The sequence below is a fragment of the Hyaena hyaena genome, unplaced genomic scaffold (genome assembly GCF_003009895.1).
Source record: "Hyaena hyaena isolate Hyena2069 unplaced genomic scaffold, ASM300989v1 scaffold_19, whole genome shotgun sequence".
Taxonomy (NCBI): domain Eukaryota; kingdom Metazoa; phylum Chordata; class Mammalia; order Carnivora; family Hyaenidae; genus Hyaena; species Hyaena hyaena.
The window spans coordinates 6,128,710-6,153,681 of record NW_024080651.1 but is presented as its reverse complement, the minus strand read 5'-3'; the positions used below and the strand labels follow the sequence as shown (position 1 = coordinate 6,153,681).

Below are 24,972 nucleotides of genomic sequence, written 5' to 3'. Positions count from 1 at the left end.
TGGGGAGTTACTAATCAAAAGGCACAAAGTTTCGGGCCACTTGGGTGGCTCAGTCAGTTAGGCATCTGACTTTGGCTCAGGGCATGATCTTGCAGCTTGTGAGTTCAAGCCCCACGTCGGGCTCTGGGCTGACAGCTCAGAGCCTGGAGCCTGCTTCGGATTCTGTGTCTCCCTCTCTCTCTGTCCCTCCCCCACTCACACCCTATCTCTCTCTCAAAAAATAAATAAACAGGGGCGCCTGGATGGCTTAGTCGGTTAAGCGTCCGACTTTCGCTTAGGTCATGATCTCGCGGTTCGTGGGTTCGAGCCCCGCGTCGGGCTCTGTGCTGACTGCCAGCTCGGAGCCTGGAGCCTATTTCAGAGCCTGTATCTCCCTCTCTCTCTGACCCTCCCCTGCTCACGCTGTCTCTCTCTCTCTCTCTCCTAGAAATAAATAAAAACATTAAGAAATATATTAAAAAAATAAACAATAAAAAAAGGCACAAAATTTCAGTTAAGTAAGATGAATAAGATCTAGAGATAAATAGAATCTAGAGATCTAGAGCCAAACAACATTGTGCCTGTAGTCAACAATAATGTATTTTACACTTAAAATTTGTCAAAAGGATATATGGCATGATAAGTGTTCTTAACACAACAAAATTAAAAATTAAAAAAAATATGAATGCCTCAGAGTCATACTCTATTCCTAAGTTCCTCAACAAGCTTTACTCAAGATGATAGTAGATATCCCATGGGGGGAAAAAAGATTTCCTGGTCAAAAAAGTTGGTGCAATGCTGGATTAAACAAATTAAGACAGTTTCTTTACCACACAATTTCTCTGAGTCTTTAAAATACAGCATGTTCTGTGAATCCCCAGGAGGGGACCATGGTAAATGATCCTTCACAAACTTAATTAACTATGGAACTCTGTTTGCCAAGAAATAAATATTAACACCTTGAGGTTCTCCCAAGCCACCTGTGGACTGCTGCTCTAAGCTGTTATCCATCATTTACACCTCAGTGTTCAAAGGTTATCAAGTCTATTCCCAAAAGCAAGTTTGAATGACACAGAGTCCGTGAGAGGGAAACCCCACCCACACTCTGGAGCAGAGAGAAACTTTAGCAATATCATAATTTTATCTTCTCAACCCAGATGGAGTCCACCTTGACTCAAGCACAACCAGAACATCACCAAGAATCTCTTATATCACAGGCTTGCTTCTAGGTGGTTTTATCTAGATTATCTCATGTGATTTTAGGGAGAAGTATATTCCCTCTTCACCCCCAAATTCATCAGTTATATTCTTGATGCTGTTCTCTTTCTCTTCTCTGCCCCATTTAGACCCATAAAGAATCTTTTACCTGGCTGGATGGGCAGTTGCTAATTTAAACCAACAGAGAGCACTGGAGTCCTCCAAAATTAATTTTTCATGGCAGCTCCAAAATACTACCAGGAAGGGTAGTATTAAGAGATGATCATGGTGAACCTTTTCTTTCTCAAATCGTTCAGTGTGAACAAAATCAGACCTCCCTTAGGAGCGATGCATGAGCTGTTTCACTGCATAAAACCTAATATATTTCAGAGCATGGAAAGAGCCACCCAGTCATAACCCTGGAAATGGTTTCCTTGCATCTCCTCCCCATTCTTAGCTTCCCTACTTTCACCTCCTTACAGCTCCTAGGGGCCCTCCAGTGGTTCAGCTCCCTGCCAATCAAATATCCTATTCCCTACCTCTATTAGTTGGCAGAGAGCTTGCCTCACACCAACTCCAAGCTTATGTACTAATGTACAACTCTTCCTCCCAAGATAGGTCTCCTGAGTATGGGTGCCTTAGCTCCCCTGCGGATTCTCTAGCCCCAGAGGACCTAATATCATTGTCTTTCCTGATGGAGGAGAAGTAGAGTCAGAAATCACACACACGCAAAGGCTGGTGGTCAGAGGACCTGGGTTTTAACACACCAGTGCTGTCATTATAGGCCTGAGTGACTTTGGATAAAACATTGCACCTCTCTATGTCTCTGTGTTCTCATCTTTAAAGTAAGCTCTAACTCTGAGGGTTTATGATTCACAGTGGCTGTAAATGAGAAAGTCCTGCAGCCAAATAAAGCACTCCTTTCCCAAGTCCTGGACCTGTTCCACCCAGTCCTCTAAAGCCAAAGAGGAAGAGCCCCTAGCTACACATCAGCCTTGCTAAAGGTGAAATGGCCACTTTTTTCCACTTTTTCCTGATCCTGTACATTAAGCCATTGGAATTATGATGAGTATTCATAATGCTGGACCTTCCCCTCCTGTGTTTCTATATCATCACACAAATTATTTCAATTGAAGGGGCCCCACTCATTGATTACAATGGAATGCTGTTAAATGCATACACATGTGTTTGGTGGATTAGATAATAAGCATATATGAGCCATAAAAATATTCCAAGTCTATCACAGATTTAAAAATGCCTTTGGTTGGTTTATTTATCAGGTATTTCATTTGTAATGCTTTATGACAACATGCCATAGAAGACTGTGATACTCTCATTAATATGTGCCTTCCTATCTTCAGTCACAAATAAGTAATGCACACTCCTAAGATAATGCTATAAATGAAGTCTACAAAGACTTATGGGAAGCATTAGGCTAATGGAAATCTTGTCTTTATGACACTCTATTTCCAGCTAACAAGGCAAATAAAGAATTCCAAGAAAACATTCCTCATGAATTGAAGAAACTTAGGACAAATTCTGTCTTCCATGAATCACTCCTAACTTCAGGAAAGAATTCTGCCCTTGGAACCCTGAAAGCCACAGGAGTGCCTCTAGATGCCATGCCACACCTAAGCACATGTTAGTCCAGGTGCTCTGACATTAGTCTTTGATTCCTAGCTGCCCAAATTTTATCTTCTTTACTAGGTTTTTTTTTCTCTCCATATCCATGGAATTTTATAGTTTACCAAATACTTTCAGATCCATTCATTGTTTTATCCCCAAAACAAGGTAATAGGACAATATATTGGCTCCACTTTGTAGATAAGAGTGACAAATTGATGACATGCTCAAGAGCTAAAATCCAGTTTTCTGTCTCCAAGTCCAGTGACTTTGCAACAACATTCAAAGGTAAGGGTTCTCTTTTCTGGATTATTTTCTGCAGAGAGAAAAATATTTTATCATTTTAAAAATTGTTTTACTTACTTTTAAGATAAAATAATTTATGGTTATGGTTGGGAAAAAAACACCACAGAAAGCTATACACTGAAAAGTAAAAGTGTCCCTACTTCCATGATTTAGACCAAAGGTGACCACTGTTGAGAGCTTTTGGTCCACCAAAGGATTTCCAAATAGCTTGCTGAAAATTATATATCAACAGTTAAGTTCCACAGTCTCCAAAATAATAATTATGACTATTGAAACATGGAAAATGTATACAGTTTGATGCTAAAATGGGGAAGAAAGATGACAAAATGGTATACTCATTCCAACTACAGTTCTGTAAAGGAAAGCACACATATGGGCGAGGCCACAATATGAAATATCTGTATTAGAGTCATGGGATTATGGGTGCTTTCTCTTCCAGATTTTCTTAAATACCATTGTTCCATTTTTCTTACAGTTTCAAAAGAAGGGGGAGCAGAAATTTAAAAACACATTATATTCTTTATGGGATATATAAATATACATATATATATAGTAAAATATTAAAACAGACCAGAGGAAAACATGCCAAGTTTAAAACGTATATAACTTTTCAGAAGGAAGAAAACAGGGTCAAGAAAGGTACAGATAAGCCTTCCATCATATCTGTAATGATTTATTCTGGGTGGTGGTATTTGCTCTATTAGTCTTTGTACTTTTCTGTATATTTGAAGCATTTCATTACTTTTTTTATTTATAAAAGTAGGGGAATGAATGGGGAAATATACCACCAGCACTAATAAAAAAGAACTCTCCTATAATCCTGTGAGACCATTTGTTTCACAGCTCTTCCCAGATTGTTCCTTCTCTAAACTACTCTTAGGACTCAATAAAGGGGGGAGAAAATGGAAGAAAGGAAGGAAAAAAGCAAATTTCCTCAAGTGCTCCTAAGCAAAACCAACTTGAAGTAAAATAGAAAATTATCACACTCTAGACCAGGGGTCAGCAAACTTTTCCATAAAGGATCAGGTAATAAATGTTTCAGGTTTTGCAGGTGGGCCATACAGTCTCTGTCCAACCTGCTTAACTCTGCAGTCAAAGCACGAAGGCAGCCATGGACAATACATCAAGTAGGTATGGCCATGATCTAATAAAACTGTATTTACAAAAACAAGGAGTTAGATTCAGCTCAAAAGCTTTACTCCTGTCATTTTGAAAATTTGACTGAAAAATGTCTATGGGACTCATGGGGAATAATAAAACTACAGATTCCGTTGGAAAAACCTCTTAGAGTAACTGAGCCTCTGACCATGAGCCTTGAGCAGATTATTTCATCTCAGCCCAGATGCTTTGAGATACTGTGACTCTATATGTGTTCTTTTGCTGCCCATTCTGGTCTGAGTTGTATCTGAGCACCCAATAAATCCTGCCTGGCAACAACATTGGAGATGGAAAGTCCCATGGCTCAAATTTCTCTTTTCATTTATGGAAGTGAATGGCTCAGGTAATGAGTATTCAAACCTTAAGCAAAAGCCAAAGCTCTTATTTTCACTCAAGGATCCAAAATGGACAGTGGGGTTGCTGTAAAAGTTTATTGCAGTCATGTTAATAGCCCCAGGAAACATAAACAGGGACATTCAGTCATCACATGTAATTCATAATGTCTGAAGCTTATCTCAAGTGATTGTGCACACGTGAATAAGGTATGTGATACTAGGAAGTTTTATTGAGCAGAATGCTTCTCAGAACTTGATAAGGCAGGGTGCTGAGGATGGGGACAGCAGGGAGCCAATACAATTCAGTGAAGTTCATGGAGGAATAATCAAATCTGGGTCTCAAAGCCTAAAATCTGGCCACAAGACAATAGCCATAGTCAAGATTTCACATCACTGCTGCTGGGTCATAACTGGACCATGCACCTGAAAAGCTTTTTCTCTCCTATCAATTACATACTCACTGGATCCCTATGTTCTCCCCAAGCCTTCCTGGCAGGCCTTTAGTTGTTCTCTATTTGTTCTCTATGTGAACTTGGATCTCACAAAAACCCTTCTTCTCTTCTCACCCATCACAAACTGCTTATGCCTCTACACACACACACACACACACACACACACACACAGACACACACACATACACACACATATTGATTAATCTTTGTGTATAATGTAAATAAATACCCATCTTACTTTATTAACTAATAATTCTTTTCTTTTGTCCATGAACTTTGAACTCATGTGTATCTTAATGTGAACTCCTAGGAGGTACATTCAACATCAGCATAATTATTTTAATGATTTCATGTTCTATGATTCATGGTGAACCTGAAGTCAGCCAAATTTATAGAGACAAAGTCTCATCTGTCTGACCCTTACCTGCCCCTCCCCTCTCCCTAATTGTCCTTCCTTCATATCCTTCCTACCAGTGTGCAGTCAATGCTCTGTCCTCATAGTCCTCTGAAATTCTACTCTTGGGAACTAGTTCATAGTCATTTAACAGGCTATCTTAATTTTTCCCAAGGTCTTGAATTTTAACTCACTCTGTATGGAAGAAATGTAAGACTTAGAAAGCAGGGACCAGGGACACCTGGGTGGCTCAGTCAGTTAAGTGTCCAATTCTTGATTTTGACTCAGGTCATAATCTCATGGTCATGAGATAGAGCGCTGCATTGGGCTCTGCATTGTCAGCATGCTTGGGATTCTCTCTTGCTCTCTGTATCTCTCTGTTTCTCTCTCCCTTTATCAATATAAATAAATAAACTTAAAAAAAAGAAGGCAGGGACTACATAATGCCAAAGGTTTGGATTCAATAACAGGGACCCTGCTGCTCATCCTAAAATTCTGCTACTTTTTAACCTCACAGAGTCCCTTCTCTTCTTGAGAACTGTTTCCCATCTATAAAATGAGAAGATAGGGCATAGAACTAGATGATCTATCCTATTCTATCACACTATGCTTTCATCCCGTCCCACCACAGAGCAGAACTGTGAGAGCACAGACTCTAAAACTAGAGAGACCTGGTGCCAACCCTGGTTTTGCCATACACTTCCTATGTGATTTGGGATAAATTACCTAACTTCTCTGAGACTTGGTTATCACTTCTACGAAGTCGAAAATAAAATAGAAATCCTTACCCATGCAGCACTGTTATGTGAACTGGAGATAGAATAAGTAAAGCCCCTATTAGAATCTAAGCAAGAGAGTGACCCTAAATAAAGGGCAACCCTCATCCTTCTTAATATTATTCAAGGAATTGCTGCCTCTGGGCAGCAGGTGGAGCAGGTAGAATGTTGGGCAAGGCCTCCACCAAGGAGCCCCAGAAATCATACAGAGAGGGAGCAACCTATACCAAGTACTATTCAAAAGCAAAATTCAAAAAAAGCTGACTGCTGGGGAATAGTTTCCATCAGGACTTGAGCTGAGTGAGACTGCCCCTCAGCTACCTGGGGGGTCCCAAATCAAGGAAGTTTAATCAGTAACCTGAAGAATAAATGAGGTGATTGGAAAGCAAGGGGGAGAGGTTGGGCATCTAGTTTATTTATATGACTACCCCACACCAGGTTTAAGGGCAAAGAGTACCCTTTCCATGGCAACTACAATCAGCAGACTTTTACCTGCTTGAACTGTGGACTTAGAGGTTTGGTTCCAAGAAGGAGAATCCCAGTTTCCTCCTCTCATTAGATAGGTGCCACCTCACAAGCTAAACTAAAGAGCAATTCCCTTGCCAACCCCGCCCCCTCAGCATGACCTCCTCTCCCTCCCTGCTAACATTGCTTTTTCTCCTCCTATGTCTGCTCTTTCCTCCCTCAGGAAGCCTGATTTCTCCACCCCTCCCAGCATTTCCCAGTCTAGGCCCTGCACACTGATGTCTAGTTACACAGGATTGAAAACCCTAGGGTCTTCATCTTATAACTAAAAACTAACCCTGAAGGAAAGGAGGAGAATGTGAAGGTGGTGAAATCATCACAATGGTGGCAAAACACACAAAGGGACCAGTCAAGGGCAATAGCCATTTGAGACAGGAAGCTGAGCAGGCAGAGAGCAGTATTCCCTTGCATCAGTTCCAACTCCAAGACAAACCCCCATCAGCCCTATAGGCAAGAGCATGTTTTCACCAAATGTATGTGCAAGACCATTCAATTAGTAAATAATAGTCTCTTCAACAAATGGTGCTACAAGATTTGGATATACATATGCAGAAGAGTGAAGTTGAACCCCTACCTCACATCATATACAAAAATGAACTCCAAATGGATCAAAGAATTAAACATAAGAGCTAAAAATTATAAAACTCTTCAGAGAAAACATAGGGGTGAAGCTTCATGATCTTGGATTTGGCAATGGATTCTAGAAATTACAGCAAAAGCATAAGCAAATAAATTAAAAATAGATAAACTGAACTTCATTAAGATTTAAAACTTTTGTGCCTCAAAAGACATTATCAAGATAATGAAAAGACAACCTACAGAAAGGGGGATATTTGCAAATCCTATATCTAATAAGGGTCTAGAATCCTGAACAATAAAGAATTCTTTCAACTCAACAATAGAAAAAGACAAACAACCTAATTTTTTTTTTAAAAAGGGTATGTGCATGTAGGCCAGGACTAGGGCTAGAAAGCAGTGACATAAAAGAGAAAAATAATTATGGCAAGCTGAAGATATAGATATAGGTATTTCCTTAAATAAAATATAGTCAAATACAATGTGTAGACTTCATTTGGATTCTTATTCAAACAAAAAACTGTAAGAAGAAATTTTTTATATAATCAGGAAAATCTGGATATGGACCAGGTATTAAACTACCTAAATTAAGAAATTCATATGGATTTTTTTGTTTGATAAGAGCACAAGTGTTTTTTTTTGTTTTGTTTTGTTTTGTTTTTAAGTCAAAGGTGGGAGCCTGGGTAGCTCAATCAGTTAAGCCTCCCACTCGCTCATTGTACTATTCTTTCTCTGGGTGTGTATGTTTAAAATTTCCAAAATAAAAAAAAAATTAGAAATGTGATTTAATATTGTAGTCATCGTGGCTTTAAGTAACCAGGAAAATAAAAGTGCTAGCAGCTATTTTTTAGCACCCTACTAAGCAGGAGCAAAAGGCTCATTTTAAATCCAACCGGACTCAAATTTCATCGACAAGTCTTTTGCAAGATGCTGAGATTGGTCCAGTATTACTTTTGGTGCTGGATAGGGAAGGACAAGAAAAAGGAGGAAAACTGATCACACCAATGAGAAAAGTCCTCTGATAGAGCAAGTAGCACTTTGTAACTGCTGACCAACAGGAAAAGCTGGAGCCACTCCCTATGTGGCCTCAGAAAATGCTACTCCTCTCTACCTTCAGATTTGGCAATAGATTTGTAGAAATGACACAAAAATATGGACAACATAAGAAAAAAAGCTTTTAAAAAACAGGCAAGAAGCCTCATGCAATGAAAAGAACAGCGAGATGGAGCCAGAGGTTTGGGTTCTACTTTTGATTCAGGATCCTGAGCAAGTATTCTCTAATCCAAATTTTCATTTCCCTATCCATAAAAGAAAAGAGAGAATTTCTGAGGTCACTTCAAGAGTTGCCACTGACTGCCCATGTTTAAGTGTATTAGAAACATCACCCAGAGCCAGATTCTGATCCTTCCAGGCACAAAGAGTCACAGCTAACTCTAAGATTAGAACTAGCCCTAAGATATTCTGAACTTCCTTTCAACCCTCTATTAAGAACAGTTTTCACTGAAACTTCTGGAATCTGTTTATGTTTTTATTCTTCCACATGGTGAAGGGTAAGGAATTCTATGTTTGGTCTTTGATGCATGAAAAAGGACTTTACTCCTTAGAATAAGAAGACCTAAGGAACCAAGTCAATAGAAACAAATATTGCTGCCCCTTGGTGGGCCAGGATGTCCTAAGGAGAGGGAGTGGGCAGGTTCTGATACAGCCAATGCCCATCCCTAGGGCAGTGGACTCACCGAGATCTTGGTGAAAATGTAGAGTAACAGGGACAGAACAGAGAGGTAGACCTGGATCCTCTTGCCTCCAAATCGCTTCCTTAGGTACTCTGGCATCGTCACCACCTGCATGGGATGTAATGGAGGCCACCATCAGTCAAAGTGATCAGAAGATCCAGAGCAAGTAGAGCAGTGGCATCCACATGGCATCAGATATATGGTCAAAAGTTAACCCTCGTGGGTCAGAGAAGTCTGTGATGTAGCCAGATGGCCCCTATTCTCCAGCCATTTGCTCATCTCTATCCCTACCAACTGCAGGTATTGTCCCAGGACATTTAAGGTGCCCAATAAATACTTTTTAAAATGAACACATGACTGTACATAACCAGAAAGCAGATCTTTGCCCTGGAGAAAGGAAACAATGGATATATATCTCTATACAAAGTGCCTACAGTGGACAAGACACCATAACAAAATAAATAAACATTAAAGAAATTGTTTTTAAGTAGTCAAAAATTTTTTTAAAGTAGTCAAAAATTTATAACCTGGAAAAGTAAGCCAAGACACAACCATTCTCTGCCATTTATCCCATAAAGTTTCCTCTGCTTTCCAGGAAGATGGAGCTCACATTATATATGTGAGTGTGTACATATATGTGTATACATATGTACAAATATGTAAATTGTCAGCAAGACATGGAATAACAGAGCAGATACTTACCCCAGCCTTAATGTAAATGGGAACAAACACCCAGCCCAAGACAACCACAAAAATCAGGGCCTGAAACAAAGAAATAGAAGTAAAGTCAAAACAGGAGGAATCTTAGCTTATCCTGCTGCCTGTAGGGCCCTCAACTACTACAAGACAATCACAAGCATTTTCTCCTGGGGTTGTGGGGACAACTCCCTTAAGTGGCTATCAGAAACTGAAAGAGGCTTTTGCTGCTTAGCTGGCCCATAGTAATAGCAGCTGGGTATCACTGAAGGGGATGCCAGGGGGCTGCCCACTGACATCACAGCTCCTCTTGCCTCTTCTCTGATTACAAGGAGTAAAATACCATTTAGAGAACTTTAAAATAATTAATAATAATAATAAATAATGAAAATCTGGTGGTAAAAATTTCCAAACCTCTAATATGACCAAAAGGGTACAGGAAGGCTGGGATTTTTTTAAAAATTTTATTTATTGTTTAATTTAAATCCAAGTTAGTTAGCATATAGTGCAACAATGATTTCAGGAGTAGATTCCTTAATGCCCATTATCTTTTTAGCTCATCCCCCCCTCCCATAAACCCTCTGGCAATCCTCTCTTTGTTCTCTATATTTAAGAGTCTCTTTTGTTTTGTCCGCCTCTCTGTTTTCATATTCTTTTTGCTTCCCTTCCCTTATATTCATCTGTTTAGTATCTCAAATTCCTTATATGAGTGAAGTCATATGATATTTGTCTTTGTCTGACTAATTTCGCTTACCATAATAGGAAGGCTTGGATTTTCAAAGAAAAAAAAAACACTATTGCCGTCATATCTGTGGTTTTCTTGTGTTACTCTGGTAGAAAGGGAGCAGGACACTGGGGCTGTGCCCCTCTTCCATCTGCATCCAAGGGTGGCCCTGATTGGTTCCCTAACATTCAGAGCATCTGTAAGCATAGACCGAACTGGCTGACTGGCTAACTGCTAAAACTTCTTCCAGCTTCAGGATACAGTATCTCTGATGTTACTTACATTCCATTCAAAGCCCCCAGTGGCAATGCCTGCAGCAGCTCCTGTCCCCGCCAGCCCCACAAAGTGGCCACTTCCAATGTTACTGGCAAAGAGAGATGCTCCAACCTGGAAGCACAAAGAAAAAGTCTGGTAAGGACTCTATGCTCCAGGACATTCAGAGGGAGCCAAAGAGAGAAGAGACATGTCACCCAAGAGAAGGACAAGAAATAGCAGAGGCAGGCTGGGAACTTGACTGTGTGTTTGCTGGGACCACAGTTGGATGTGGAGTCTTGGGTAATAGTGACGATGAAGAGGAGAGGATGGGAGAAGAAGCAATGTGTATCCCCAAATCAGATCAAATCTGATCCAGATGTGTGGGTCCTTTGTTAGCCCAATGCCAAATAGTGAAGAAAACATGGGAAACCCCTACAGCTCACTCACCCTCCCTTATAAGTCTCCAAAAAAGCTGTCGGCTCAGATGCAGGGCCTGTGCCATTCATCCCTGTGTCCTCCAACACTTCTGACATAAGACATTGACCAATACTGGCTCTCAGTAAATGCAGACAGATTTGATAAAAAGGAATCATTTAAAGGAAGCCTCTGGGCCTCAGTCCTCTCACTTACCAGAGAAGTCCGGGGATAGAGCTATACTTCCCAATGATTCTTAACTAATAAATTCTATGATCCCATGTGCTCCCAAGAAACATGAGATGCTACTAATAATAACTCCCTAAATCAATATACAATTTTTATTTTTTAATTTTTACGAAGGTCTCATAGACCCCATGGACACATGCACAAAACCCACACATTTTTCAAGGATATATACATATGTCTAAATACATAAGTAGAAGAAAGATTGGAAGGATATATATATATTAAAAACCCAAGATTGGAAGTCTGCAGGAAAAAGGAGAATGAGATTGTGAATGGGAAATGGAGGAGAAAACATCAGGTAAAACAAGAGAAATATCTTGCACTAATCATGATACTATGCCATCAACTCAGTTGCATCTGAGGTCCAAGAGAACCCCAGAAAGTTTTAGAGTCCTTCTGTACCCAGGAGGAGAGGCATAGCACCATTTGATAATTATCAAATTAGTATAATTATTCCCATTATTGCTTAGCTATAGGGGAAGGCTGGTAGTTATTTTTCTATTATCCCTAAGTTGGTCCATATCTGGAACAAAACATAGAACACTATTTCACAAAGGCAGATTACTCCAAGAAACTGTCCTAACTACATCAGTCCCTACCCCCAGTATAAGACAATGGTTGCTTGGTATTAAATAGTTAAGTCAGAGAAGAGGGAGTTCCCTGAAAGCCAGGCCAGAAAGTCTCTGGAATGATGCAATAATAATATAAAAGTGAATTCATTCATTCACTTAATGAATATTAATTTAGCATCAACTCATTGTAACATGAGGACTCCAATGTGACTAGCACAGACAAAATCCCTACTCTCCAGAAGTTTATATTCTAACAAGGAAACATACAAATTTTTTAAAGACAGATCAGAGAATGGTCAGTGTTGTGAAGAGAATAGAGAGGGTGCAATAGAGTGACTAGTTCCAATTGGAGAGTTGAGAAAGTTTCCTCCGTGTAGATGCCCTCTATGTTAAGATTGAAGAAGTCCACTGTGTCAAATCAGAAGGAAAGTACTTGTAGTTAAGAAGCAAAAACAAGGGCAAAGTGGCTGAAGTGTGATAGGCAAGGAGGAGGGTGGTGTGAGATGAGGTTGGGAAGCTGGGCAGGGATATATTATGAAAGTCCTAGCAGACAAGGGTAAGAGGTTTGAATTTTATTCTAAGAGTGGTTTTAAGCAGTGGAGAGATAGGACTTGATTTGATTTTAAAGATTGTTTTAAAGTACATGGAGAATGTAGTGTTGCGGGCAAGGGAGAAAACAGAAAAACGGTATAGGAGGCTATTGCTGTATCTATGTGAGAGGACAGTGGCTTGGTCTCTGGTGGTAGCAGTCAAGACAAATACAAGTGTAGAGACTGAAGGGTGTTTTAGAAACAAAGATGACAGGAGTCCTGAATCTAAGAGTTACCCTTAAAGGATCAGATGTGGGAAATGAGGAAAAGAGTAATCAAGTAATCTGAACTCCTAGATTCAGGACTTGAGTAGGTAGATGCCATTTATTAAAAAGGGAAAAATGGATCCAAAGATAAGTGGATAAAGAAGATGTGGTAATATATATACAATGGAATATTACTCAGCCATACAAAAGAATGAAACCTTGCCATTTGCAACAACAATAGATCTAAAGGGTGAAAGGCTAAGTGAAATAGGTCAGTCAGAGAAAGACGAATACCATATGATATCACTCATCTGTGGAATTTAAGTAACAAAACAAACGGAGAAAAAAGAGACAAAAAAACCAGATTCTTAAATGCAGAGAACAAACTGGTGACCACTAGAGGGGAGTTTGCAGGGGGATGTGAAATAGATAAAAGGGATTAAGAGTACACTTATCTTGATGAGCACTGAGAATTGTATATAATTGTTGAATCATATAGTACACCTAAAATTAATATAACACTGTATGTTAATTATACTTGAATTTAAAAAAAAAAAGAAGAAGGAGAAATTGAGAGGAAAGCAGGCTGTTCATTTACCTCTTTCTCCTCAAACTTTGGTGGAGAGAACAGTCCACTTTTAAACAGAATTCCCTTTTGCATGTAGCTTGCCTGTCCTGACCCATTATCTTTTCATTTATCATCTCTCACTTGATAAATTATTAAGCCTAATGTCATACTATTAAAGGCATAATTACCAGTAATGATTAACTGCATTAGATTAACCTTAAGTTCAAGAAGTCCTCTCCAGTATCCCTCCAAAGGGAAACATTGAACTTGAAGCAGTTGCTGGCTTTCCTGAGGTACCCCCTTACTGTCTGATGGAATGGGGACCAGGAAGACTCTGGGTATACCACATGTCTTGTACAGATTTAGTTAATTTCTGTCATGGTCACTACTCTTCTCCAAGTGACTTGCCTTGGCCTCATTCTGGACTCCCTCCCTTCACTCCATGGCCTTCACTCAATCATTTACCAAAATCCTGCCTCTGCCTCTGCAATGTCAAAGCCATCTAGCACCTCTTATACTTCCCTGGTACAGGCTGTGATTATTTCTCAGCAAGCTGCTAGATGATTTCCAGTCTCCCCCTACACACATGGCTAGTTCCCCAAAGCACAACTCTGATCAAGCCACTTCCCTATTCAGAGACCCTCCTCAACATCCAAACAGGCATGCCCAGTACCTTCCTGGAAGTTCCAGGTTTAAAGACGTAGTCCTAGGAATTCAGTAAGATTTCAGGTTAAAGTCCCCTCCAGTGAAAAGGAAGTATGAAAATAAAAATTAGAATTTGAATACTTTCTTAACATCTTACTATCTGGGTGATCATAATATCTGTGAGCCTCAATCTTCTCTCATGATAGGTCAAATGAGATTATGAATCAGTAATGACTGACATTTAGCTGACCCTTAATCAGAGTCCTTTCACTCCTCCAAGAGGATAATAACTTCACCCTCAAAGACAGTTCACAAGAGCTACAAAGGACACAGTTATAGTCTGAATTGTGTTGCCCCAAAGTTCATGTGTGGTAGTCCTAACCTCCTAATGTGACCTTATTTGGAGTTAGGGTATTTAGGGAAGTAATTAAGGTTAAATTAGGTCATAAGGGTGGGACCCTAATCTATCTGATAGGACTGGTCCTTATAAGAAAAAGAAGAGACACCATCTCTCTTATATTCTCTCTCTCTCTCTCCCCTCTTATTTCTCTCTTTTTCTCTCTACCTCATTCTCCACTCAGAAAAGAGACCATGTGAATACACAGACAGAAGGCAGTCATCTACAATCCAGAAAGAGAGGTCTCACCAGAAACCAACCCTGACAGCACTTTGATCTTGAGCTTCCAGCCTCCATAACTGTGAAAAAAATTAATTTCTCTTGCTTAAGCCTCCCAGTCTGTGGTATTGTGTTATGGAAACCCAAGCAAGCTAATACAGACGCCATTACTTTATCACTTCCATTCCCCTGCCAGGTTTTCATTCTGCCCTTCTTCTCACCGAAGCTCATCAACAATGCTTTCATCACTCTGATTTCCCAAATACTCTCTCTGTCCACATTCATGCACATTTGGGAATCACGCCCTATACAGGGAGTGATCCAGTGAAACGAATCATCATGTTCTTCTCTGTAATTTCCTCCCACATTGCCTCTGAGTTCAGGGTTTTAGACTTCATCTAAAATTTCCCCAGCTTGACCTTGCTTTTGAATAACTTCTTTCCAAGCCTTCCTCATCCGCTGATGGGGCTCAGGAAGCTATTACAAGTATTTGGATGGCTTTACTGTAACTGTGCAAGGTGAGGTGGGTCAGACCACACCCAACAGGTTTGACAGCATGGTAATTCAGGAAATAACATAATATGACATCACAAATGGCAACACACACACACACACACACACACACACCCTCAACTATATTTTCCTTTGTATTTGGGGGAATTCACAATTATATTTTACTACCTAAACTTTCTACCCTAGAAAGTTGGCAAGAGGGGAAATATTTGAAGAAATTATAGACTCATAGAATCTTACAGAATTGTATGGACCCACAAATGTCACAGTTTAAACACCCTCTGCAACATCCCCCAAGTGATGGTTGGTTTCTAGTCATGCTTCTAGTGACAGAGAACTTCCCCCACTTTACAAGGCAGCTGAATACACAGAGGAACAATTCTAATGGTTAAAAAGTCCTTCTTTATCTTGAGTTGAAATCTACCCATTTGCCTACTTCTGCCTTCTGGAATGGTAAGAACAAGTCAAATCTCTCTCCCACAAGATAGCTCTTTTAATATCTAAGAAAAGGTGTTGTGCCCACCCTCAAATCTTCTCTAGGCTAAGCTTCCTCTTCTCATGTGTCTGTTCCTCACTGGCCGTGGACTTGAATCTCAACATCTGTGTTGCTCTCTGCTGCCCCCAGCCCTAACAGTGTCCACAGGTGGGCCTCAGACCCAAATGAACCACTTCAGACATGGGCCATGCAGAGTGAAACAGGCTGCGTTTCCTGCCTTCCCATCTGGCTTTAACATTATGTGGCTTCAAATCCTCTTTTAAATCTGTCAGCCATGAGGGCCTGCTAGTGGTAAGGACTAAGCCAGTCCCTCTAATTCCTATCACTGTCAGAGAATCTGCCTCTAAATTTTTTGGACCATTTAACAAGAACAGAGTCCCTCTCATCACAATTTAGATTCCTGATAATACCAATTTGGTTTGCCTCAACAATACAGTGGCTCTAATACTTAAAAGTTTTTGACTTCCATCCTCCCACGGTTTGGCACAGATTTGATGTTCTCCCAAGCCTTACCTAAAGGGAAAACTACTTGAATTACAAAGGAAAGAAATCTGGCCAAATTTATTTCTCCCTACCAACTATTAATGTCAGAAGTTGGAAGCTAGCAGGGATTACACCTATTCCTTGAAAAAAGGCAGACATTAGTCTATTTAATGATCACTTCTTCAGTTCTTATCATAGCCCTAGAAATGGACTTCTTTTTTTTTTTTTTTTTTAAAGCTGGTTTTTTTTTTTTTTTAATTTTTTTTTTTAATGTTCTTATTTATTTCTAGGAGAGAGAGAGAGAGAGAGAGACAGTGTGAGCAGGGGAGGGTCAGAGAGGAGGGAGTCACAGACTGAAACAGGCTCCAGGCTCTGAGCCGGCAGTCAGCACAGAGCCCGACGCGGGGCTCGAACCCACGAACCGCGAGATCATGACCTAAGCGAAAGTCGGACGCTTAACCGACTAAGCCACCCAGGCGCCCCTAGAAATGGACTTCTTGATGGGGCGCCTAGGTAGCTTAGTTGGTTAAGTGTCTGATTTTGGCTCAGGTCATGAGCTCATAACTTGTGGGTTCAAACCCTGCCTCAAACTTTGTGCTGACAGCTTAGAGCCTGGAGCCTGCTTTAGATTCTGTCTCTCCCCCTCTCTTTGCCCCTCCCCTTTCTCTCTCTCTAAAAATAAAGAAACATTTAAAAATATTTTTAACAATAATTTTAAAAAAGGAATGGACTTCTTGAACCCATGCCACTCACAGAGTGTTCTGTGGTCCAGGAGAATCCGCTTCACCTGTGAGTTTATGAGAACCACAATCCTCACTCAGTCCCCACCGCAGACCTACTGAATCAGAGTAGTAAGCTTTTCAAGTGATTCTTATGCACAAAAAAGTTTGAGAAACCTACGTAGTCTGTACTGAACTTAGCTGTTATCTCCTTAAACTTGTTTGACCTCTCTTCAGGAGCAGGAGTACAGTGACTAAATTGGGATGCTAAGGTGTGAAGGACAAAAACTTTGGGGTGAAAGAGGCTTTCTCCAAAACTCTACACAACCTCCAGAGTTTTAAAGGTCTGTTACCATGGTACTCATGCTTCTCAGTGGGAAACATTGTCTCTTTAACCACAAGCGTGTGGACTGAAAGAAGTTTTGACCAATCTCACAGATAGAACTTCAGAACTGACTGGTTCAGTCAAATAAAGACTTCCAGAATATCCTCACACTGCAGGAAAATTATCAAGATCTTTCAAATGTAAATCCACAGATACCTCTCAAAGACTTTGTGGGGAGAGGGAGGGAGGCAAACCATGAGAGACTATTGAATGCTGAGAACAAACTGAGGGCTGAGGGGGGATGGGAGAGAGGGGAAAGGGAGTGATGGGTATGGAGGAGGGCACTTGTTGGGATAAGCACTGGGTGTTATATGTAAACCAACTTGACAATAAACTATTTAAGGAAAATAAAGCGTTTGTGGGAAATCCTACAACAATTTTTCTCCTCAAGAGATGGGTTTATAAGACTTCCCATAAGGCAACCTCCACCACCAGAGGCAACAAACACTGCTGACTGGAGGACTCCTCCACCATGATACGACACTGGGAAGAGGAATTACAGGCTTTCAAGGCAGTCTGCAATCCAGGCCCCTCCTCTTTCTCCATTCCCAGCAGCCTCTCCATACCCTTTCACATCCCCTGAACTCCAGCTAAATTACACTAACTCAGTTTCCTAGATATGCTCTGGGCTTTCCTGCCTTCTGCATTTATTTATGCCATTTCCCTCTGCTTGAACCTCCTTTCCCTCAACTCTTATGCCCCTAAAACACTGACACAGTCTTCAAAAGGAATCCCAGTCTCATCTCTCCACTGACACCATTCAGAGCTGATCTCTTACTCCTCTGGTCTCTCACTCCTACTCTTCATCTGTTGTACTCTCCAGGGGCACGACATTGCTTCTTCCCAAGTGTTGTCTCCCACAAACCTTCTAGCCCTTGAAGAGTATTTCTGTTTCTGCTGAGCATAGGACCTTTCTTGCACATAATAAGCATGAGTAAAAGTCTGCTGAGTGAGTGAATAGGCTGCTGGTATATCAACCCCTTGGAAGGTAGCAACTAAATGCCTTAGAGCTGTACTTATTTCCAGTGGTTATATAGAGTTGAGACTCTTCCCAGGGACATGTCAAAGATGGCTCTCTCCTGAGGAAGAGGCAATAAACTTGGCCTGCTAGGCCCAGATGGGGCCCAGAAGAATAATGGGGCATGTTAGGATTATGCACCTGAGATGTTAATATGGCGACCTGTAAGATCAGAGTCACTAAGAACAAGACCTCAAGTGGAATCTGACCTCCTGGATCAGTCCATCAAACAAGCAAGTAAATAGGTTCTTTCGTATATTTCTGATAGAAATGCAATTCTGGAAATCAGTTTGTTGGTACATATCAAAATCTCATCTCCTTCTCATGATCCTACTTTTAGTACTCTACCTTAAAAAAATTATCAGAAATCCAGACAGAGTCTTATACATGAGTTTCATTAGATGTTCATTGCCATGTTATTTATAACAGGAAGGTTGAAAACAACATAAATGCCCAACCATAGGAAGACAACTGGATAAATTAAGGTACATATTGTGGTGGAATATTATACAGCCATTAAAATCATAGCTTTGAAGAATTCGTTATGGTGGGAAGGTGACAGTGATAAAATGCTAAATAAAAAAAAAATACACACGGTTTTATATAGAGATAGACATAGACATAGAGCTATATCTCCAAATTTAAGTGGTTATCTTTGAAAGTGAAAACAATGAGTGTGTTTTCATACTTTTCCAATCTTCCCACAATGAGTTTGTGTAATTTTATAAGCAAAACACAATTCATCAAAACCTTTAACAATAAAGGGAAATCATTCCAGAGCTGTCTTCAGATTCACTTGCAGAGTCTGAGAACAAAGCATGCAGGGAAGTTACGTGTTTGTTGGGAGCAATATAGAAAAAGACATGAAATGTTGTTGAATGCTAACCTAAAAATTATGTTTTGTGTGACAGGAAAAAGAAAATAAGAAATATGTGGTACAGCCTGTTTATTTGCCAACATCCAGTCATCTGATAATGGAGCTAGAATTAACTTGGAAATTATTGAGGTTGACTTTGTCATTTTCAAATGAAAACAAAATTACAGCCCAAAGGAAGAAAGTAATTCAAGTTTATACATTAATTTTATCTTTACTTCCACACCCTTAGGAAGTAAAATAGTATGTGTACACTCTGAACCATTAACCCAAGAGTCAAGAATTGCCTAAGCCAATGGACAACTGCCTGTGTATGTCTTCCTAGCTTCACCATCAGCGGTAGCCAATGGATTTGCAAAATGTATCCTGTGTTAATAATCATGTTTGGAAGCATAATTAAGTGGTATGGACTCCACTTTTTTCCCTTCCTTCTAAGCACAGTGGAAGACTTACAAAGTGGTTCTAATTTTGGCTCTTTCAGAACAAATTATATGACCTTAAGCCAGTCACTTCACTGCTTTGAGTCTCAGTTTCTTCCACTATAAACTGAGGAGAAGACTCCTCCTTAGCCTACCTCACAAGGTTCTCAGGCTTAAAGGAGGTGACAAATATGAGAAGTCTTTAAGAAAGTTTTGCCCAAGAAGAAGATATGAACAGACACTTCTCCAAAGAGGACATCCAGATGGCCAACAGACACATGAAACGATGCTCAGCATCCCTCCTCATCAGGGAATTACAAATCAAAACCACACTGAGATACCACCTCACGCCAGTCAGAGTGGCTAAAATGAGCAAATCAGAGAACTCTAGATGCTGGCGAGGATGTGGAGAAACGGGCACCCTCCTACACTGTTGGTGGGAATGTAAACTGGTACAGCCCCTCTGGAAAACAGTGTGGAGGTTCCTCAGGAAACTAACAATAGAACTCCCTTATGACCCAGCAATAGCACTGCTAGGAATTTACCCAAGGGATACAGAAATGCTGAGGCATAGGAGCACATGTACCCCAATGTTCATAGCAGCACTCTCCACAATAGCTAAAACATGGAAAGAGCCTAAGTGTCCATCAACAGATGAATGGATCAAGAAGATGTGGTTTATCTATACCATGGAATACTACATGGCAATGAGAAACAATGAAATCTGGCCATGTGTAGCAACATGGATGGACCTTGAGGGTGTTATGCTGAGCGAAATAAGTCAGGCAGAGAAGGACAAATATCATATGTTTGCACGTATAGGAGGATTAGGAGGAACGTGACGGAGGAACAAGGGGGAGAAGAAGGGGGGAAATGGTGGGGGAAAGGGAGAGAGGCAAACCATGAGAGACTCTTGAATACTGACAAAAACTGAGGACTGATGGATGTGGGGGGGAGGGGGGGATGGGCATGGAGGAGGACACTTGTGGGGATGAGCACTGAGTGTTATGTGGAAACTAATTTGAGAATAAACTATTTGTAAAAAAAAAAAAAAAAAAGAAAGAAAGAAAAAAAAAAGAAAGTTTTGCCCGAGAAAGGCATGTTATTCTGAAGAAATAGTGATGATGCTTTTATGCAGCCCATGTTTTTATAGAGTGTCCTAAGTTTCCTGTAAGATACAGAGTGGTCACTTTTTCTTGGAGGGAGAAAAGTCTTCACAATTCAAATGGAAAAATTTACTCAGCTAATTTTAGGAAGTCTCTTTCTTTATTAGTGGACCATATAATATTCAGAATGTCCAGAGCTCTAGAGATAGATTTTTGTCCCCAGCTTTTTCCTTTAAGGAACAGTACAAAAATACCCCAGAGCTTCCTCTCCACCCTTTCTCTGGGCTATGCTAGACACTTCCTTTGAGATATCCTCAGACAATGGTTCTCAAACTATAGCATGCATTGGAATCTACAGTAAAAATACATAAACACCCAGCTAAATCTGAATGATAAACAAGTTCAGTTTTAATAAAATTATGTTCAAATATTGCATGAAACATACAAACATAAGAAAGTATTCATTGTTTGTCTGAAATTCAGACTTAACTGGCCATCCTGTATCTTTATTTGCTGAATCTGGCAACTCTAATTACAATCACTTAGAAGATTTGTTAAACCACAAATGTTTGAACTTTCTAATTCAACAGGTTTGGGTTGAAGCTGGAAATTTTGCCTTTCTAACTAGAGCCCAGGTCTTGGTGCTGCTGGGGTGGTTACACTTTGAGAGGCCTATCCTGGGAGAATAAGAAAGAGAGAGGGGATGGCTAACTTTTACAGTGCCTCCAATAGGCCAAGTGTGGGGCCAGGCACTTCATTCACTTTATCTTACATATACTCACTATAGTCTGTGAGGTAGGGATTATTCTCATCTTCATTTTACAAGTGAGAAGACTGAAGACCAGAGCAGTGATTTGCCCAAAGTCCCACAGCCAAACATGACCAATGTCCAAGGGACAGAAAGGGAGGCCACAGCACCATTCTGACTTTCCTCCTCCTTCCCCAGACATTTCTTTCTTTTATTTATTTATTTATTTATTTATTTATTTATTTATTTATTTATTTTTATGTTTTTATTTATTTCTAGGAGAGAGAGAGACAGCGTGAGCAGGGGAGGGTCAGAGAGAGAGGGAGTCACAGACTGAAAGAGGCTCCAGGCTCCGAGCTGGCAGTCAGCACAGAGCCCGACACGGGGCTCGAACCCACGAACCGCGAGATCGTGACCTAAGCGAAAGTCAAGTCGGACGCTTAACCGACTAAGCCACCCAGGCGCCCCAATCTTTCTCCACTTCCCTGAAGGGGCACAGTTGGGTCAGACTCCCCTACCCATCTCTTTGTAAATTTAGGAACAGCATGTATGTATCTGCATCATGTTTGTATTTCAGATTCTTCCCTCATCCTCTGAGGAACTGGTCTTTAGCCTGAGTTAGTATTTTGATTAGTAAGATATCTTTTCATAGGAGAGATTTGGAGAGATCCAAAGTGTCTCTTTGACCCTTGCCATCTCTTGAGGATCACAATTCCTAGACTGGGACAAAAGAGAAGATGGGGCTCATATCCTCAGACCATTTTATTTCTGAGATTCTGGTAAATATTTAGACACAGACTTTGCTCCAGAGTCATGGTAACCTCTGTTTACTCTACACTAGCTCATGTCCTCCATAAACAATGGGGGCCTTTCACTCCTTATATTCACAATCTCTCTCTTTGCTCTAAGAACCAAAAGGCTAGAAAATCAGGAAACCACTGCCAAGGTTGGCATTTTCCCACAGTTGTTGGCACAAAAGATAGGTGAGGTCTTCTGTTGGTATTTATAGGTCAAGGAGGCTAGAACCAACCAATCCTCTCACCAATTCAGATAGGCTCATCCTTGGGATCATAAACTTGGAGTCCCTCACTCAAAGGGCCTAACTGAAATGCATTATCTCCCCCTACACTGGCCTTCTTTCAGTTCTTCAAATATCCCAAGATCCTTCTCACCTCAGGCCTTTGACCATTCTGTTCCTTCTGCTTGGATTGATCTTCCCCCAGTCTTAAAATGGCTGCCTCCTTTTGATCTCTCACATCTCAGCCTCAATGCTCAACTCTCAGAAAGACCTTTCCTGATCCTCAGGAAATAGGTGATCCTGTTTGAGAAACACCTCTTTTCTTCCCTCCCACCCTTGACTCAAATACACTTTCTTAACACCACTATTTGTAATTTTGGATATATTTTTGTAAGACTGTGTGTGTCACTCACACACACACACACACACACACACACACACACATATGCCAACACCTAACACATAATGTGAACATAGTAGGTAATCAACATGTAAATGTAGAATAAAGTAATAGCAATGCATCAATGGATAAATGATTGAATTCACAGCTTAAGGAAGATCTAGAAATGAGATACAACAATAATAATGATGATAGGGGCACCCGGCTGGCTCAGTCAGTAGAGTATAAGACTCTTGATTTCAGGGTCATGAGTTTGAGCCCTACGTTGGGTGTAGAGATTACTTTAATAAAAAAGTGATGATGATGATGATGATGATATTAAGAATAGCCAACTTGAGAGGCGCCTGGGTGGCTTAGTCGGTTAAGTGTCCGACTTTCACTTAGGTCATGATCTCGCGGTTCGTGGGTTCGAGCCCCGCGTCGGGCTCTGTGCTGACGGCCAGCTCAGAGCCTGGAGCCTGTTTCAGTCTGTGACTCCCTCTCTCTCTGACCTTCCCCTGTTCACGCTGTCTCTCTCTCTCTCTCCTAGAAATAAATAAAACATTAAAAAAAAAAAAAAAGAATAGCAACTTGGGTAGGACTAATTACATACTATTGTAAAAGATTTACATATTTTAACTAATCGAATCCTCAAAACAACTCTATAAGATAGGTGCTATGGTCTCTATTTTTCAGTTGAGGAAACTGAAACACAGAGAGGTTAAGTAACGCACCTAAGGCCACAAAGCTAGGAAGGGAGAAATGGAGTTCTAAACAAGGCAGCATGGCTCCCCAAATGTAGATCACCTCCCTAATATAAAATTTACCCAAAGTGAATCTAGGTGACTCAAAATGTGCCATGCAAATAGCAGAAAAAGAAAGGCCAGATACATTTCTAACATGAATAATCCAAAAACTTCATCTTAGCTGTAGTTAGAGCACTCTTCCGACTTCAACCAGCTAGAAATGTTGATTATCATTTAATTTTTTTCATTTCTCTCTCTGGGGAAACACTAATGTGATAGAAAATATTGGGAAGGTGTCCAGAATGAAAGAAGAAAGCAGGAGCTTATGTACCAACTAGATGACAGGAAATTGGCTACACACCCATCAACTGATGCCTAAGAACACGCAGAATACATGGGGTGGCATGTGGCTGTGCGCAAATCAACGAAACTCTTCAGAGGAGACTAAGCCATAAAGAGTGGCAGGGAAATATCCCTGACAAAAAAAGAGAGTGGGGAAGAAGGACAAGGCAGAGAAGGTGAGGGAAGGAGAGAAGAAAGAGGGAAAGGAGGAGGTGGTGATAGAGGATGAGGGAAAGGAGGAGAAGACAGAGAACAGGCCATTCAAGAGCAAGGCAGCAACTGGCAAAAAAGTTAAGCAAAAACTCTCACCACAAAAGAGATACATATCTATGGGAATAGCCAAGTTTTGCTAAATCTTGACTCAACCTAAAAAAAAAAAATGTTTGAGATAGTAAGGAAGCATAGTCACACCAGCTTTTCCAATGAGGGCTGAAATCAGGCACTCTGACTAGGGCCAGAACTGCTTTTCCAGTTTCACTACCATGAGCCTTAAAAAAAAATCTGAAGGAAAAAAATGTTCTCTGTACACAGAAACAGAAATGTGGAATGCTGCTGGAGAAAGCTTTGACTTGGACCCAGCACCTTCATAACCTCCTGAATTCTTACCACTGCCTACACTCTGTAGCCACTGCTCCAGAAAGCAGAATGCAGGCTGAAGTCTTAGGTGACATCAACGAGGGGATCCAGCACGAGAGTCTGAGGACATGTACCTTTCCTACCTCCCTTTTCTTTAATTCAGCACATATTTTTCAAATGCCCAATGTCCTGGACTAGGTATTGGGAGAAAAAAAAGATTAGAAAAACAAAGGCTCTGCCCTGGGATAAATGAAACCCTGGGATACATAGCCACATGCAAGTAGAAGACAATCAGCCAGAAAGGGTCAACTGGACTTGGCAGTCACTTCCACTAAACCTTATGAAGGTCAAGTATTTGTCGGTCTTTCAACTATCATCTTCCTGAGCTTTGTTCCGTTGGTGACCTTTTTGCCTCTCTTGTGTCCATTCCCCTAGTTCATGCTCTTTCCATCTCAGGTCTTAGGTTCCCAGGTCTTATACCTGTCAGACTCTTCCAGTATGCACTCCAGTAGTATCCTAAGTGAATGAATTTTTATTTGATCATTGGGATTTAAAGACTTA

The 24,972-nt window shown here is 40.6% G+C and overlaps 1 protein-coding gene across 1 annotated transcript in view; it reads right to left on the bottom strand.

The window, feature by feature from the left end:
* The window catches only part of SLC5A1 (solute carrier family 5 member 1), a 76,484-nt gene that overhangs the window by 35,447 nt on the left and 16,065 nt on the right, over window positions 1-24,972 (bottom strand). The window contains exons 3-5 of the mRNA XM_039225885.1: window positions 10,757-10,861; window positions 9,757-9,816; window positions 9,058-9,162 (exon numbers count right to left, since the gene is read on the bottom strand). Of these exons, the coding sequence (XP_039081816.1) occupies window positions 9,058-9,162; window positions 9,757-9,816; window positions 10,757-10,861 (270 nt within the window). The remainder of the gene's footprint in view (window positions 1-9,057; window positions 9,163-9,756; window positions 9,817-10,756; window positions 10,862-24,972) is intronic.